The 15,828-nt window shown below is 40.1% G+C and overlaps 2 protein-coding genes across 2 annotated transcripts; both read right to left on the bottom strand.

Moving 5' to 3' along the window:
* Positions 1-758: 758 nt before the first annotated feature.
* Positions 759-8,578, bottom strand: LOC147555258 (1-aminocyclopropane-1-carboxylate oxidase homolog). The gene is made up of 4 exons (XM_086662581.1): positions 7,845-8,578; positions 7,441-7,559; positions 1,954-2,156; positions 759-1,207 (listed from the first exon to the last, which is right to left on the bottom strand). Exons 1-4 carry the CDS (start codon positions 8,381-8,383, stop codon positions 956-958), a joined length of 1,113 nt encoding a protein of 370 aa, XP_086518707.1. The 5' UTR covers positions 8,384-8,578; the 3' UTR covers positions 759-955.
* A 352-nt stretch (positions 8,579-8,930) lies between these two features.
* Positions 8,931-10,960, bottom strand: LOC147555257 (1-aminocyclopropane-1-carboxylate oxidase homolog 1-like). The gene is made up of 3 exons (XM_086662582.1): positions 10,263-10,960; positions 9,668-9,989; positions 8,931-9,290 (listed from the first exon to the last, which is right to left on the bottom strand). Exons 1-3 carry the CDS (start codon positions 10,799-10,801, stop codon positions 9,039-9,041), a joined length of 1,113 nt encoding a protein of 370 aa, XP_086518708.1. The 5' UTR covers positions 10,802-10,960; the 3' UTR covers positions 8,931-9,038.
* Positions 10,961-15,828: the final 4,868 nt, after the last annotated feature.

The raw sequence follows: 15,828 nt of genomic DNA, 5'->3' as shown, positions 1-15,828 counted from the left end.
CATCTTGTATAAGAAAGAAGAAGATAACAATTTAGTTGGCTATACTGATAGTGATTGGGCTGGATCTTTAGAGGATCGAAAGAGTACATCAGGTTACATATTTTGTCTCGGAACAAATATTGTTTCATGGAGTTCAAAGAAACAAAATACCGTGGCATTATCTTCCGCTGAAGCTGAATATCTTGCTGCTACTGAGGCAGCATGTGAAGGAGTTTGGTTGAGAAGAATTCTCGTTGATTTACTTCAGACTCAAGAACAACCTACTCTCATTCATTGTGATAACATGTCAGCAATTGCTATGACAAAAAATCCAGTGTTTCATGCAAGAACGAAACACATTGAATTGCGTCACCATTTCATTAGAGATTTGGTAAACAAAGAGGAGATAAAATTAAAGTTCATTGGAACGAATGATCAACCAGCTGATTTTCTCACGAAGTCCATCAATAGTGAGAAATTTGAGAAGTTCAAGAAGTTCTTAAAAATTACAAATTATGAAGGGGTGTTGAAAGGTAATTAGTAATTTCTAGAAAAATAATTATCTATGTTTTAAGTATGTTTTTAATTACATAAGAGTTATGTTACTCAAGAGTCAAGAGTCATGTCAATCAAGACTTGAGAGTTTAGAAAATCAAAAGTTGGGAGTTTGTAAGTCTAAGAGTCTAGGAGTTATTGTAATAGTTATGTCTATCATCTATGATCTATATAAATAGATGTCTTTGTAATGAGAAGATATCAAGCAAAAAACAAAAACAACATTCAACAATAGCATCTATTTCAATACAATTTAAGTTTAGCAATTATCTTCTTGTTAATCTTCTTGTAAGAACAAGGAAAGCACCCAACATACACCACTTGAATTTTGAAGAAACGAAACGACAAAACACAGAAGCCATATTTGTATTTCATTATACTTTATTCCCTAAATTGTAAACAGAAAGTACTTAAAAGGCTTTCACAACTTAAAGTGGCGTAAGACGGGGACACCGTCGAGCCCTTTAGATCTGATATAGTCAATATACTCTTTAAGCATGATTTCTTTGTATATTGGTGGTTCATCTTCTGTTAGTAGCTCCTTGATTGGTCCGTAAAGCTTTGCTGATTCGTCGAAGTTGGCTCTGAAAAAACCCGCGACAGACACTCTTGGGCCAACTCGATTTGCAAGTACTCTGTGCTCCATGCTTTTGAACTTATCATTGCTTACAAGCTGCATTCAAAACGACAATTTCTGTTATTATAATTTCAGCTCCAGAGTAGTGTTATATTTGAGGATAGTGTTTCACAATGGGTCTAGTGATGTCCCACATCGACTGAAATCTCAATGGGCGAGGGATTTTGCGTCTTATAAAACAGACCCAGAGTCTTTCAAATTTGTGAAGGTTTTGTGCGGGCCACCACACCACGACACAGCCAGTCCCTAGGTATGATGCTACTTTCCTTTTGGACTGGCAAGGCCCGTTACGTGCTAGTACTCAAGGGGCATGAACAGATGCTTCCCATCTGGCCCGGCAAGACCCCTTGTGAAACAACACTGAAGGGGGCACGGACAGATGCTTCCTGTTTGGCCCGGAAAGGCCAATTATGACCAATATTTGGTGGGCATTGGATATATGCTTCCCATCTGGCCTGGCAAGGCTAGCTGTGAACCGGGAAAGGCCAATTATAAACTAATACTCAGGGGGCGTTGCACATATGCTTCCCATCTGGCCTGATAAAGCTCGCTGTGAACCGATACTCAAAGGGCAAGGACAGATGCATCTCATCTACCCCGGTAAACCCTTTGTGAAGCAATACTCAAGGAGTATGGGCAGGTACAATCCATCTGGCCTGGCAAAGGTCCGCTATTAACCAATATTCGAGAAGCAGCCTATATTGGGTTCCTAAATATTATGAAAGATACCCACTACTCATTTTAACAAACCATAATAACAATGCGGTTCTTGAAACATATACCTGACAAAAATCACCGATGTTTACTGTTATAGCTCCCGGAATGGGCTTCACATCGACCCAACGATTCTGATGAAAGACTTGGAGTCCAGGACTGTTGTCTTCTATAAGAACAGTGAAAAAGGTTGGATCTGTATGTTTAGTTGTTCCTAGAGTAAGTTCAGGTTCTGGGCAAGCAGGATAGTAGTTGCAGTTAAGTGCCAAGTGTTGGGGTCCCTCCTTATAATAAAAGGACTCCTAGTTGGAATAGGATTTCCCTTATTCCTTGTTTGGGGAAAAAATAGAAACTTCTATTTTTTCAAGCCTAAAAAGGAATTCCTATTTCTATTGGTAAACCTCCTTATTTATTATTATAAATAGGGAATGAAAGGGAAGAGATTATACACAACAACTTCCAGAACAAAAAGAAGTCAGAGAAAGAGAGATTTCTGAAGTGGTTCTTTCAAGAGAGATTGAAAGAGCAGAATATTGGTTTGAAGAAAAGAAGATTATTAATCTTGTGAAGCAATTTAGTTTGTGGTTATCTTCTTCAACCTTTAGGAATCTAGGATTTGTTCAAATCCTAAGGAGTAAGAGATTTTATTTCTTTGTTTCTTTGTTCAGTTTATCCACCATAGGTTTGGTGAAGAGTTGTCCAAGAGTGTTTCTACACATCTTGAAGAGTTGTGTAACCCATTATTTAATTATAGTGGAAGATTTCTGGACTAGGTCCCGTGGTTTTTTACCTTCTAGTTTGGAGGGGTTTTTTGCCACGTTAAATAATCTTGGTGTCTCTACTTTTACTTTCGCATCGTTTGTCTTCATATTCCTGAACAAGTTAATTAGGTTATTTTTCCTAACAAGTGGTACCAGAGCTAAGGTTGAATTTATTGTTCAGAAATATGGAAGTGAATACTAATCGCATGATTAGTTTAGATGGAGAAAACTACTTGATGTGGAAAGCAAAAATGGAAGATTTGTTATACTGCAAAGACCTAGCTGCACCCATTGAAAATCACGGTACAAAACCGATGAAGATAGATGAAGAAGACTGGAAGGTATTAGATCGTAAGGTTGTTGGATTTATTCGACAATGGGTAGAACCCAGTGTTTTTCATCATGTATCGACGGAGACTTCCGCTTATAGTCTATGGAGGAAATTAGAAGAATTGTATGATCAGAAGACAGCTGCCAAAAAGGCTTACTTGTTCAGAAAGCTAGGAAAATTACAATATAAAGAAGGAACCTCAATTGCTCAACACTTGAATGAGATGAAAAGTCTAGTAAACCAGCTTTCTGCAATGAAGTTAGTTTTGGATGATGAGTTGCAGGCCTTACTTCTTCTAAATTCTTTACCAGATAGTTGGGAGACATTGGTGGTGTCTCTTAGCAATTCTGCTCCTGATGGCATAATGCGTATGAATCACGTAACAGGTAGTTTGTTGAATGAAGAAACAAGAAGGAAATCATCGTCAGACGAGTCTCATTCAGAGGCACTTGTTACAGAAAGACGGGGGAGAGGTAAAAGTAGAAAACCTCATAACCGTGATAAGTCAAGGGGGAGATCAAAACCAAAGAAAGAAGTTAGATGTTTTGGTTGTGGAAAAATGGGTCATTACAAGAGTGATTGCAGGAAACCAAAGAAGGAAAATAAAAAGGATGATGAAAAACAAGATAATGTTGCGGCAGTTGCCTCAGGTGATGACATTATCTTACTCTCAGGTTGTGGAGACACTTGCTTAAGTATGGCTGAGTCAGAACCAGAAACGACATGGTTGGTTGACTCAGGTGCTTCGTATCATGCTATTCCATGTAAGGATTTCTTTAACTCTTACAGAACTGGTGACCTTGGCAAAGTCAGGATGGGAAACTTAGGTTTCTCAAAAATCGTAGGAATTGGAGAAGTGAAAATTGAGACGAGCACATGGAGTACATTGATTCTTAAGAATGTGAGGCATATACCAGATCTTCGATATAACCTAATCTCTACCGTAGTATTAGATGATGAAGGGTACCACAGTCACTTTGGTGATGGAAAGTGGAAGCTCACAAAAGGGTCAATGGTGATAGCAAGAGGGAAGAAGTGTTGTACTTTATACAGGACTCAAGTAAAACTGTGTAAAGGAGAATTGAATGCAGTTGAAAAAAATTCTTCCACTGATCTTTGGCATAGAAGACTCGGGCACATGAGCGAGAAAGGACTTCAAATCCTTGCTAAACGACAAGACTTACCGAACGTAAAAGGTATAAATTTAAACACTTGTTCTCATTGTTTAGTAGGAAAGCAACATAGAGTTTCCTTTCAAAGGAATGCATCTGAAAGAAAATCCAGTGTTTTGGAGCTTGTTTATTCTGACGTTTGTGGACCTTTAAAGGTCAAAACACTTGGTGGTGCTTTGTATTTTGTTACTTTTATAGATGATGCTTCCAGGAAAGTTTGGGCATATGCCATAAAGACCAAAGATCAGGTACTTGCAGTTTTCAAGAATTTCCACAACATGGTAGAACGGGAGACAGGAAAACCATTGAAGTGCATTCGCACTGACAATGGAGGAGAATACATCGGGTCGTTTGAAGAGTATTGCAAAACCCATGGTATTCGACATGAACAGACAGTTCCCAAAACTCCACAACAAAATGGTGTAGCAGAACGCATGAACCGCACGATTGTGGAGAGGATCAGATGTATGCTCTCAGAAGCAAAGCTGCCTAAAAGCTTCTGGGGTGAAGCAATGCGTACTGCATGTTATCTGATTAATTTATCACCTTCAGCACCATTAGATGGAGATGTAGCTGAGAGAGTGTGGGCTGGGAAAGAAGTCAGTTATGAACACTTAAGGGTGTTTGGTTGCAGGGCTTTTGTGCATATACCTAAAGATCAAAGAGCAAAGCTTGAAGATAAAGCCAAGCAATGCATCTTTTTAGGGTATGCAGATGAGAAGTTCGGATACAGGTTATGGGATCCAGTCGATAAGAAGATTATTAGAAGTAGAGATGTGGTCTTTCTTGAAAATCAAACTATTGAGGACTTTGGGAAAGTTGAGAAGCATGAGAATCATAGTAATGATCTCATTGATCTAGATCCACATATCTCTTCTAAGGTTATGCATGATAATGCAGGTGAAGAACAAAATCATGAAGATGTTCCTATGGGTGATGATGTTGAGCAGGAAATGGAAGTTCAACATGAACCACCAGCTGAATTGAGAAGATCGACTAGAGATAGAGCACCATCTACCAAGTATCCTCCACACGAGTATGTGATGGTTACAGATAGTGGAGAACCACAGTGTTATGAAGAAGCCATAGATGATGAACACAAGAAGGAGTGGTTGAAAGCTATGCAAGATGAGATTGAATCATTGCATAAGAACAACACTTTTAAGTTGGTTGAAAAACCTAAGAATAAGAAAATTCTTAAAAATAAGTGGGTTTTCAAAATCAAAACCGAAGAAAGAAATTCACAACCACGGTATAAGGCACGCCTAGTGGTGAAAGGATTTGGGCAGAAGAAGGGTATTGATTTTGATGAGATTTTCTCTCCGGTGGTGAAGATGTCCTCGATACGGTTAGTATTGGGATTGGCTGCAAGTATGAACCTAGAAATTGAACAACTAGATGTCAAGACCGCTTTCCTTCATGGTGACTTGGAGGAAGATGTGTATATGGAACAACCAACTGGGTTAGAAGTTAAAGGTAAGGAACACTTGGTTTGTAAGTTAGAGAAGAGTTTATATGGGCTGAAACAAGCACCAAGGCAGTGGTACAAAAAGTTTGAATCATTCATGAAGGATCAAGGGTATCACAGGACGGCTTCAAATCATTGTGTTTTCGTTCATAAATTTCCTGATGGAGATTTGATTATACTTCTACTTTATGTTGATGATATGTTGATTGTTGGTCAGGATGCTAATAAAATTAGCAGGTTAAAGAAGGAACTAAACAAGTATTTCGATATGAAAGACTTGGGTCCAGCAAAACAAATTCTTGGCATGCATATCTCTCGTGATAGGAAAGCTGGAAAACTTTGGCTATCACAAGAAAGATACATTGAGAAGGTTCTAGAAAGGTTCAATATGGACAAGACAAAACCAGTGAGTTGTCCATTAGCCAGTCACTTTAAGTTGACTCGTGATCAGTGTCCATCAACTAGAAGTGAGAAAGAAGAAATGGAGAAAATTCCTTATGCTTCAGCTGTAGGAAGCTTGATGTATGCAATGGTGTGTACAAGACCGGACATTGCATTTGCAGTTGGAGTAGTAAGCAGATTTCTTGCTAATCCAGGCAAAGAGCATTGGTTAGCAGTGAAGTGGATTCTGAAGTATCTTAGGGGTACGTCTAAAGCTCGTATATGTTTTGGTAATGATAAGCCAGTATTAGTCGGTTACACAGATGCAGACATGGCAGGAGATGTAGACTCTAAAAGGTCCACATCAGGCTACTTATTTACACTTTCAGGGGGAGCAGTGTCATGGCAATCTAAATTACAAAAGTGTGTAGCTTTATCTACTACAGAGGCAGAATATATTGCCATTACAGAATGTTGCAAGGAGATGTTATGGATGAAGAGACTGTTAGAAGAACTTGGTATGAAACAAGATAATTATGTTATTCATTGCGACAGTCAGAGTGCCATCCACCTCAGTAAGAATTCTAGTTTCCATTCCAAGTCCAAGCATATAAATGTGAGATACCAGTGGATCCAAGATGTTCTTGAAGAAAAGGTGTTGAAGATCGAGAAAATCCATACTGAAGACAATGGTTCAGATATGATGACAAAACCATTACCCAAAGGCAAACATGAGCTATGTAGCAGTGTTGCAGGTTTGGGGATGGTAGGTCCCTCTTCATAAGTCGGGAGGGGGAGTTTGTTGGGGTCCCTCCTTATAATAAAAGGACTCCTAGTTGGAATAGGATTTCCCTTATTCCTTGTTTGGGGAAAAAATAGAAACTTCTATTTTTTCAAGCCTAAAAAGGAATTCCTATTTCTATTGGTAAACCTCCTTATTTATTATTATAAATAGGGAATGAAAGGGAAGAGATTATACACAACAACTTCCAGAACAAAAAGAAGTCAGAGAAAGAGAGATTTCTGAAGTGGTTCTTTCAAGAGAGATTGAAAGAGCAGAATATTGGTTTGAAGAAAAGAAGATTATTAATCTTGTGAAGCAATTTAGTTTGTGGTTATCTTCTTCAACCTTTAGGAATCTAGGATTTGTTCAAATCCTAAGGAGTAAGAGATTTTATTTCTTTGTTTCTTTGTTCAGTTTATCCACCATAGGTTTGGTGAAGAGTTGTCCAAGAGTGTTTCTACACATCTTGAAGAGTTGTGTAACCCATTATTTAATTATAGTGGAAGATTTCTGGACTAGGTCCCGTGGTTTTTTACCTTCTAGTTTGGAGGGGTTTTTTGCCACGTTAAATAATCTTGGTGTCTCTACTTTTACTTTCGCATCGTTTGTCTTCATATTCCTGAACAAGTTAATTAGGTTATTTTTCCTAACACCAAGTACTTCATAGAATCCATTTCTTTTAGATGATCTGGTTTGAGCCCAAGAGCCTCTGATAACAACTCACATATAGTCTCTGCCAGAATCATAACATGCTTTGTGTAATTTAGGGTTTCAACTCTGCATTTCACAAAGTACAAGAACAAAATAAGAAGTAAGAAAGAGTGGAATTTGATTCGAGAAGGTGATGCTTGTCGTCTCTCGAAATTGTATCAGAAATCAAACTCGAGATTTGAATTAACTCGAGTTGGATTTCAGAATGATTGTTTTTGTCTGACTGGTGATGTCTGACTCGTTGAATGACTGATTTGACCTAATTTTGAATCCATTAGAGTCAGACGATTTAGATTCAAAAGAGTTAGGTTCTGAACAATGAAAAAAACACGAAAAAAATATAATCATTACCTGCATATATCTGGTAACTCAAGAGGGTTGATTAAATCAGGATCATAAGTGCAGATATACAAGTTGTCTCTCCAATTAGCAGCTTTTGATTTATAAAGATCAAAATTGCTATGAAACCTCACTTTCTTGCTTTGATCTCTATTACACCACTCTTTCTTCATCTCTAAATCTTGCTCATTGAATTTTTTTATACCTTCAAGCATATCTCTAATGGTAGTTTCAGGAACACCATGATTTACTAACTGAAAGAAACCCCATGTACCAGCTGCTTTTCGAACTTCGTCGACAATCTCTTTACGACGAATTTGATCATCTTTAGCTAGACCTTGAAGATCTATTACAGGAGTAACAAGTTGAGAATGGGTACTATCTTTGTCAGAAAGTAAATCCAGACCTTGTGTTAGCTGATCCTCAAGTGGTCGAATGAAGATTCGAGGAATTTTTGTAATTCCTGAGTCAACTAGTCCTTTAACACCCGCTTTTGTATCATCAAAAGCTTTCAATTCTTTCATTCGATCATAACCATGGTTAATCTCCATTTTTTTTTGTGTTTTTTTCTGGCGAGATGGAAAACTGGGACTTCTGTAAGGTATATGATTTTCTACTTTTATATCGGAAATTTAATATGTATACAAATTTTGACTCGTTAAACAACAGAAAGAAATCATATTTGACATGTGCTCTAATCACACATGCTAGAAATAAAAGGTTCATATGTTTTTGTCTGGGTGGTTTTCTACAAGGAGTTGTGTCACAATGAGTACCTTTAATTTATGAGAGTTTGGTTAGATGCAAACCTTCTAGAAGACTTATCTTTTTTTTCCTGTTGAAGTTCTAGAAGACTGATCTGAAATACCCTTAGTTTTTTTTTTTTTTTTGTTGAACTAGAAATACCCTTAGTTTCCAAGTATATTTAGTCCCATAGATATAGAATATTGTATTTACATTTTGGGCATCAAATTGAAGAGGCCATTATGGATATGTCCTTATTGGCATGTTAAATAAGCTAATTTCATAATTGGGAGAAAACTGAAAAAATCAGTCAAAAGTTCGAAAAAATTAGTCAAAAGTCCAGAAACATATCTCTAAGGAAAGAAGGCGGTATCTCCGACCTCTATCTTTATTTCATAAAACACAAATAGAAAACACACATATAGTTGTTACATTCCATCACATTTCCACTCGCCCACAAATTCACAATTTTAAGTAATTTAGGCCAGGGATCCCATCCAGTCCTTTAGAAATGTAATACTCAAAATATTCTTTAAGCAAGACGTCTCTATATAAAGGGGGATTATCTTCTGACAATAGTTCTTTGATTGGACCATAAATGTTTCCGGATGTGACTCCTGGAGAATTAAAGAAACACGCCATGGATACTCTTGGTCCAACTCGATTTGCCAGTACTCTGTGTTGGACACTTTTAAGCTTGCCATTACTGATAAGCTGCATTACAAAAATAAACACAAAGTTATATAATTTTAGTACTCTGTAGTAAGGGGTCATTCAACAGAACCCATGTTCATTGGGCTTGAGCCAATACATAGGCTTGCGAAAGGGCATGGGTTTGGACTTAAAATTAAGACATTGTAGGTACTTGTTGGGATTTGTAGCCGCCTGAGATATACTTATAAATTAATATATAATAATCATATATTTTACATACAACCTTCTCACATGAGAAGGCTGCCCTTGCGTTGGCTGCTAACATGGATGCACCCACAATTCTCACACGTGAGAGAGTTATATGTACAAACAAAATATAGATACGCTCATTTAAATATAATACTCCAGTTAAGAATATAAACTACATATGTTTGTACCTGAAGAAGATCGGCAATGTTCACTATTAAAGCTCCAGGTATAGGTTTGATGTTAACCCATCGGTCTTGATGAAGAAATTGAAGACCCCCAATATCGTCTTGAAGAAGAACAGTGAGAATGCTTGGATCTGAATGCTTACTTATACCCATTGTTAGTTCTGGTTCTGGGCATGCTGGATAATAGTTACAAGAAATTGTCATACTCTCAGTACATTTCATGTTCTTAAGATGCTCGGTTTTCAACCCAATAGCCTCTGACAATAACCCAATCAGAGTATCTCCCAAATTCACCACCCTCCTTGAATAATCCATTATTATTTCTCTGTTTCGAAATAAAAATAGAAAAAAAATATTATAAAAGATTTCATAAAAGGAGGTAATATGCAATCTCCTAAGTTTTAGCAGTTATTAGTATTAGTGTCGCTTTTAATACCCCAAGCCCAAACCCAAGTCCAATGGGTACTGGATTTTAAGTCTGGTAAAGGCTATACGAGCCTATGCCTGCCTGCCTACCCATAGACCTATATCAAGCTCAGGGAGCTTTGCTAAGCGATGTGGGACTATTACAAATATATCTATCGATCTATATATATACCTGCAGACTTCTGGTAGTTCTTGAGGATCAACAGGTTCAGGAGTTAAAATTTGACAAGCAAAAGTATCTCTCCAACTTGCATATCTTGTTTTATAAAGATCAAAATTACTATTATACTGAACTCTTTTAGTAAGATCATCTTTTACAAAATATTTCTTCTTAATATCCAAATCTTGTTCATGAAATGCTTTTCCACCATTTATCACCTCTGTCATTACACTTAGAGGAATCCCATGATTCACTAATTGAAAGAAACCCCAAGTTTCCGAAGCACTTCGAATCTCATCAATGATTTCTTTTCGTCTACCATTTTCCACACCTTGAAGATCAATAACTGGTGTTTCAAATTTGAAACTATCATTAGAAATTGTTAGATCTTTATCAGAAGCTAATTCATCTGATGGTCTAATAAACATTTGTGGGATTTTTCGAATTCCAGTATCAACTAGTCCTTTAACTCCAGCTTTTGTTTCATCAAATTCTCTCAACTCTTTTTGTCGATCGTAATTTGAGGTTTCCAAGACATTGGTTAGACCCATTTGGAGTGATTGCTGGGATTGAGTTAGAATTTGATTTCTTTCTAATTTTGGTAAGGAAGTAAGGATTTTGTGTACTTAAATAGTAATGGGTAAATGATTACGAAAATGATAGACGACCCGAAAAACTTTACCAATGACAGACCAAATTGATCTTGGATGGCCAAGATCTTCCACCATCTTCAAAGGCCAAGATCTTCCACCATCTTCAAATGAGATGTTAGACTCGAAAATCTTGGCCATTCACTATGATTTGAATTAATTTCGGTTTTGATTTTTGGGCCCGACTATGTATATGTGAAAAGTTTTGACTACACAGAGTGTTATGGGTTAGTTTTTTTTTTTTTTTGTTAAGAGGTGTTATGGGTTAGTTGCTTGATTGACAAGATTTGTATGATACGAGATCTTGGGATGTGAGTTTTTTGAGGAGAGAGAAGCTCCCGGCTGACGTCAGCCCTATCTCTCCTTTCCACTCCTGCCGACGATCAGATCCAGCCATCAGAAACCCAAATCTCTCCCCTGTTGAGTCTCCAGCCTCCTTGAGAATCACTCAATATCCTCCTGGGAACTCACTATTCCTTTAGCTAGTCTTAGAACAATCAATTTACAGTCGGATTGATTGCCTTTCCACCCAATCGTCGCCGGTGCTACTCCCACCAACTTCATTATTGATTGCATGCAGGAGAGCGGCTCTTTAGACGGTATCACGCTCGTTGGTGGAGCATCACCTCGAGGTCAATCAATGCAGGTGAAGCAATAAACGCGAGATATCATCACCCACGCCACAGTACGCAACTCAAGGTCAGTCTCCCGAAAACCCCTTCGACTTCTTAGTATTAACTGCTTTCTTTCTCTCTCTTTTTGGTTGTTTTTCTTCTTTTGTCGTTTCGGTTCTCGCTGGTAGTCTTCGAGTCTCCTCTGTCTTCTCTTCTTCCTTTAGTCTTTCTGTATCTCGAGATGTCACTCGTCTTGTCCGACGAGTAAGACGAGACAGGTGGTAGGTGTTGGCCAATACATGAGCATGCATGGCGATCATGCCTTATTTTGGATTCTTCTCGTCATGATCCTTTTTATACCCCTCCAAACTCCCCTACTCTCCTCAACCACCAACCCTCATACCTTCTGTTCCTCTCCTTCCTCTTCTCTCTACAGAACCTTTTTCATCCTCTCACCCGCTAACCTAATGGCCACCCACTTCGCAATCTCCCCCCGAGGTCATCTATCTCTTAGATACCAAAAACCTTCCATTAACCATGATCTTCAAGAAACTCAGGAGGGTTGGGTAGCTCGGTGGTGCTGCCCAGAAAACACTTCCCTAGCCCAAATCAGGAGGATGCTTTTCCCCCTCTCGGTGTTCTTCCGAGATTGCTTCTACTCGCAGTTGGAGGGACCGGTCAATTCTTTCCTCATTAAACCTAAGAGCCAGTTTGTCCTCAACACTCTTAATGCTGGTCGTCCCTGGATCCTTCGAGGAAGATTACTTGTGCTTAAACAAGTAGTGCTACCTCTCGAGGAGGAGGTGGATGACCTATTCTTTGAACCCTCTCGAGGAGGAGGTGGATGACCTATTCTTTGAACCCATGTGGTGCACTCTCTACAAGCTTCCTTTGGCTATTCAAAATAAGGAGGATTTGGATGTGATTTTTGAGCGAATGGGCAAAATTATCGAGATCAAGCCTCGGAGTTTAGGTTTTATCAACAATAAGGTCATCAAAGTTCACTTCCTCTATGATGTGAGAACCCCTCTGCTGGCAGTCATCAACTTCCTCTTCGCTGATAGGGAGTGTTCTATCAATATCAGCTACCAAAAATTTCCGGGTGCGATCTGCCAAACCTGTCGAATCATTGAACACCCAATCGGTCCTTGCCCTGAACTAGCTCCTATCCCTCCCTCTGACGAAGGAGACGACTCAAGTTACGAACCCATGGAGGACGACGATGTCGAACCACAGAATTTCGAGGAGGAAGAACCAATCTTAAGGGCACCCCCACCATCCCCTGTTAGCGGCACCCACCTGATCAGCCGGAATATCACTGCCAGGGGCAAACGAGTCAGACCAGGTTCATCCCATCTGTCCATCAGCTCCTCCGATGAATCCACCCAATCCCCTCGGCTTCGGGCCCGGTTGGTGGAAGATGCAGAATCCCGTAGTCTCCTTCATGAATCCAACCTGCTTTACCAATCCCTTGATCTTACCAATGCTCGTGAGGCGGACGGCGCCTCTATACCACCTGTCTAGTCTCGTTTCTTGTTTTTTGTTCAGTTTGTTTGTTGTTTTGACGGTTGTATTTTCTAGTTTGTTTAGTCTGTTTTTGTTCCCTGGTGCAACTGCAAGAGTTGGTTTGGCCACGTAGGTGGTAGTGTGGTGGCTCGGTCCCCACCTTTTTGCTTCTCTTGCTAAGTGCACCAGGCTTGGTTGGTCCCCTGTTTGGGGGTGTGTTCGGCGAGGGTGCCTTTAGTTAGTGGAGGGCCCTCTCTCGGTTTGTTTTGCTTTAGGCCGTTGATAGTAGTTTTCTTTCTGTTTTTAGTGTTGGTGCTTTTTTGTTTTTTGTTTCTCTCTTCTGGGCCTGGGTGTGTGTAGGAATGGCTTCAGCAAGCCTGTCCTCTGGCCGAGACCCGGTTTTAACCAAAACCAATAACCCGAACCCGAGCCCTCTGGCCATTCTGGCCTGGAACGTCCGGGGGTGTGGAAGCTTCCTCAACAGGAAACACCTCTGGACGATTCTAAAAGAACACAATCCGGATGTTATTTTTCTCTCAGAAACCAAATGCATGAACATGAACATCGACAAACTGCTCAATCTTCACAAAACCTTCAAAAAAGTTACAGTAGAACCGATTAACAAAGCGGGAGGTCTCGTTCTTTTCTGGAAGTCAGATATCGATCTTACGGTGCTTCAGACAACTCAACACATGATCCATGTATCTATTAACTTGGATAACCAAAATGAACATTTATTGCTCACGGGTTTTTATGGGTGCCCCTATAACAAAGACAAGCTCAAACCCTGGGAAGCTATTCGGAACATCTCTGAGGAACATCACTCGCCTTGGTTGGTTATCGGTGATCTGAATACCATTATGCATCCCTCCGAAAAAAGCGGCACCCCCAAACCTATTCCTCTCATGGCCAGAAAGATTGTTTCAAATATTCACGAGATGGGTCTTCATGACTTAGGGTTCAGTGGACATCAATTCACTTGGTCCAATCGGCAATTCCACGGAACCCTGATTCAAGAACGTCTTGACAGAGCTCTAGCTAATTTGGATTGGATTTCCATTTATCCGTCTACTCGCATTACTCACCTTCCGGGGGTGGGATCAGACCACCTTCCTATTTTACTTTCCACCCACCCCCCCTCGCATCTAAGTGCCAAACCCTTCAAATTTCTCCGTACTTGGATGTCCCATCCAGATTGCCAAAACTTCATCATGGATAACTGGCTCCCGGCCCACCACGTGATCCAACAAAAGCTCAACCATCTAGCCATCAAACTGTCTCAATGGAATAAAAATGTCTTCGGGCACATTGAACAGAAAATCAAACAACTTACTACCCTCCTCCAATCCCCGACCACCCCGGATCATCTCCTTAAACTCACGGCCCAGCTTGAGGAGGCCTATAACTTTCAAGAGAGCATCTGGAAGGAAAAAATCCAGAGTGGCTCACATCCAGCTGGGCGACAGAAACACAAAATTTTTCCACGCCAAAGCAATCACCAGAAACCGGAAAAATCACATATCATCCATCTTAAGAGACGATAACTCATGGTGCTCGGATATTCCGGAAATTTCCAATCTCTTCACTACCACCATTAAAAACATATCCACCACTTCACCACTCAACGACACTGGCATTATCAAATCTCTGTTCACCACCCAAATATCCGCCTCGCAGAACAATTACCTCACTCAGGCCCCTAATGAGGAGGAAATCCGAGCGTCTATCTTCTCTTTAAAGCCCGAAGCTGCCCCAGGACCGGATGGTTTCCCTCCTTTCTTCTACCAATCCAATTGGGATACAGTCAAAACTGACGTCCTCCAGATGATCAAAACCTTTTTCCTTACCGCCACTCTCCCTCCCACTACCAACCATACTCATATTTGCCTCATCCCGAAAACCAAAGCTCCCCAATCCACAGCTGACTACAGACCCATCAGTCTTCTCAACACAACATACAAAATCATCACCAAAATCCTGGCCAACCGTCTGAAATCCACACTTCCAGAAATCATCTCCCCAGTTCAAGCCGCCTATGTCCCGGGGCGACAAATCACGGACAACATTATCATTAGCCAGGAAATCATCCACTCTTTCAAGAATAAACGAGGTTCGAAAGGTTTCTTTGGCCTGAAATTGGATATGTCCAAAGCCTTTGATCGAGTAGAATGGCACTATCTGGAGGACATAATGGTTAATTTGGGGTATGACACAAGGTGGATTCGTATGATTCATGCATGTATATCTACCTCCACGATGGCGGTCTTGATTAATGGTAGACCAGGTCCATCTTTCAATGTGACCAGAGGTTTACGACAAGGCGACCCTCTCTCGCCCTTCCTGTTCGCCTTGGCCATGGAAGGCCTGAGTCGTCTGCTTGATTCCCCGGACAGTCCACACAAATTTATCGGCTTCTCCACCCCGAGGTCCACCTTTACTATCAACCATTTGTTGTTTGCTGATGACTGCATCATCTTTGGTAGGAACACTCTAGACAACATCAACAACCTGATCACCATCCTCTCGGTGTTTGGGTCGGAATCGGGTCAAATCATAAACTACAACAAATCCACCATTTTCTTCTCAAAAAACACCCACCCCAAATTCAAACGTATCATTACCAAATCCCTCAAAGTACACCAAGCCTCAAATTTAGACAAGTATCTGGGCACGAAACTGTTCATAGGGGCCAAGAAACAGCAAACTTTCGAGCCGCTGGTGGCTCAAATTCAGAATAAACTGTCAAAGTGGCAAACCAACCTCCTCTCCCAAGCAGGCCGCACAGTAGTCATCTCGTCTATTACCGCG

Source organism: Eschscholzia californica, unplaced genomic scaffold (assembly GCF_041429995.1).
Source record: "Eschscholzia californica isolate CP2 unplaced genomic scaffold, dmEscCali1.0.p SCAF_2, whole genome shotgun sequence".
Lineage (NCBI taxonomy): Eukaryota > Viridiplantae > Streptophyta > Magnoliopsida > Ranunculales > Papaveraceae > Eschscholzia > Eschscholzia californica.
This window is presented reverse-complemented; position numbering and strand designations above follow the sequence as displayed.

Excerpts from the sequence above, each read along its gene's own strand:
- LOC147555257 (XM_086662582.1), bottom strand. The coding sequence starts at position 10,801 with ATGGGTCTAACCAATGTCTTGGAAACCTCAAATTACGATCGACAAAAA. Across the intron at positions 9,990-10,262 it reads GAACTACCAGAAGTCTGCAG|AGAAATAATAATGGATTATT; the intron begins GTATATATATAG and ends ATTTCGAAACAG. Across the intron at positions 9,291-9,667 it reads ACATTGCCGATCTTCTTCAG|CTTATCAGTAATGGCAAGCT; the intron begins GTACAAACATAT and ends TTTGTAATGCAG.
- LOC147555258 (XM_086662581.1), bottom strand. The coding sequence starts at position 8,383 with ATGGAGATTAACCATGGTTATGATCGAATGAAAGAATTGAAAGCTTTT. Across the intron at positions 7,560-7,844 it reads GAGTTACCAGATATATGCAG|AGTTGAAACCCTAAATTACA; the intron begins GTAATGATTATA and ends TGTGAAATGCAG. Across the intron at positions 1,208-1,953 it reads ACATCGGTGATTTTTGTCAG|CTTGTAAGCAATGATAAGTT; the intron begins GTATATGTTTCA and ends TTTTGAATGCAG.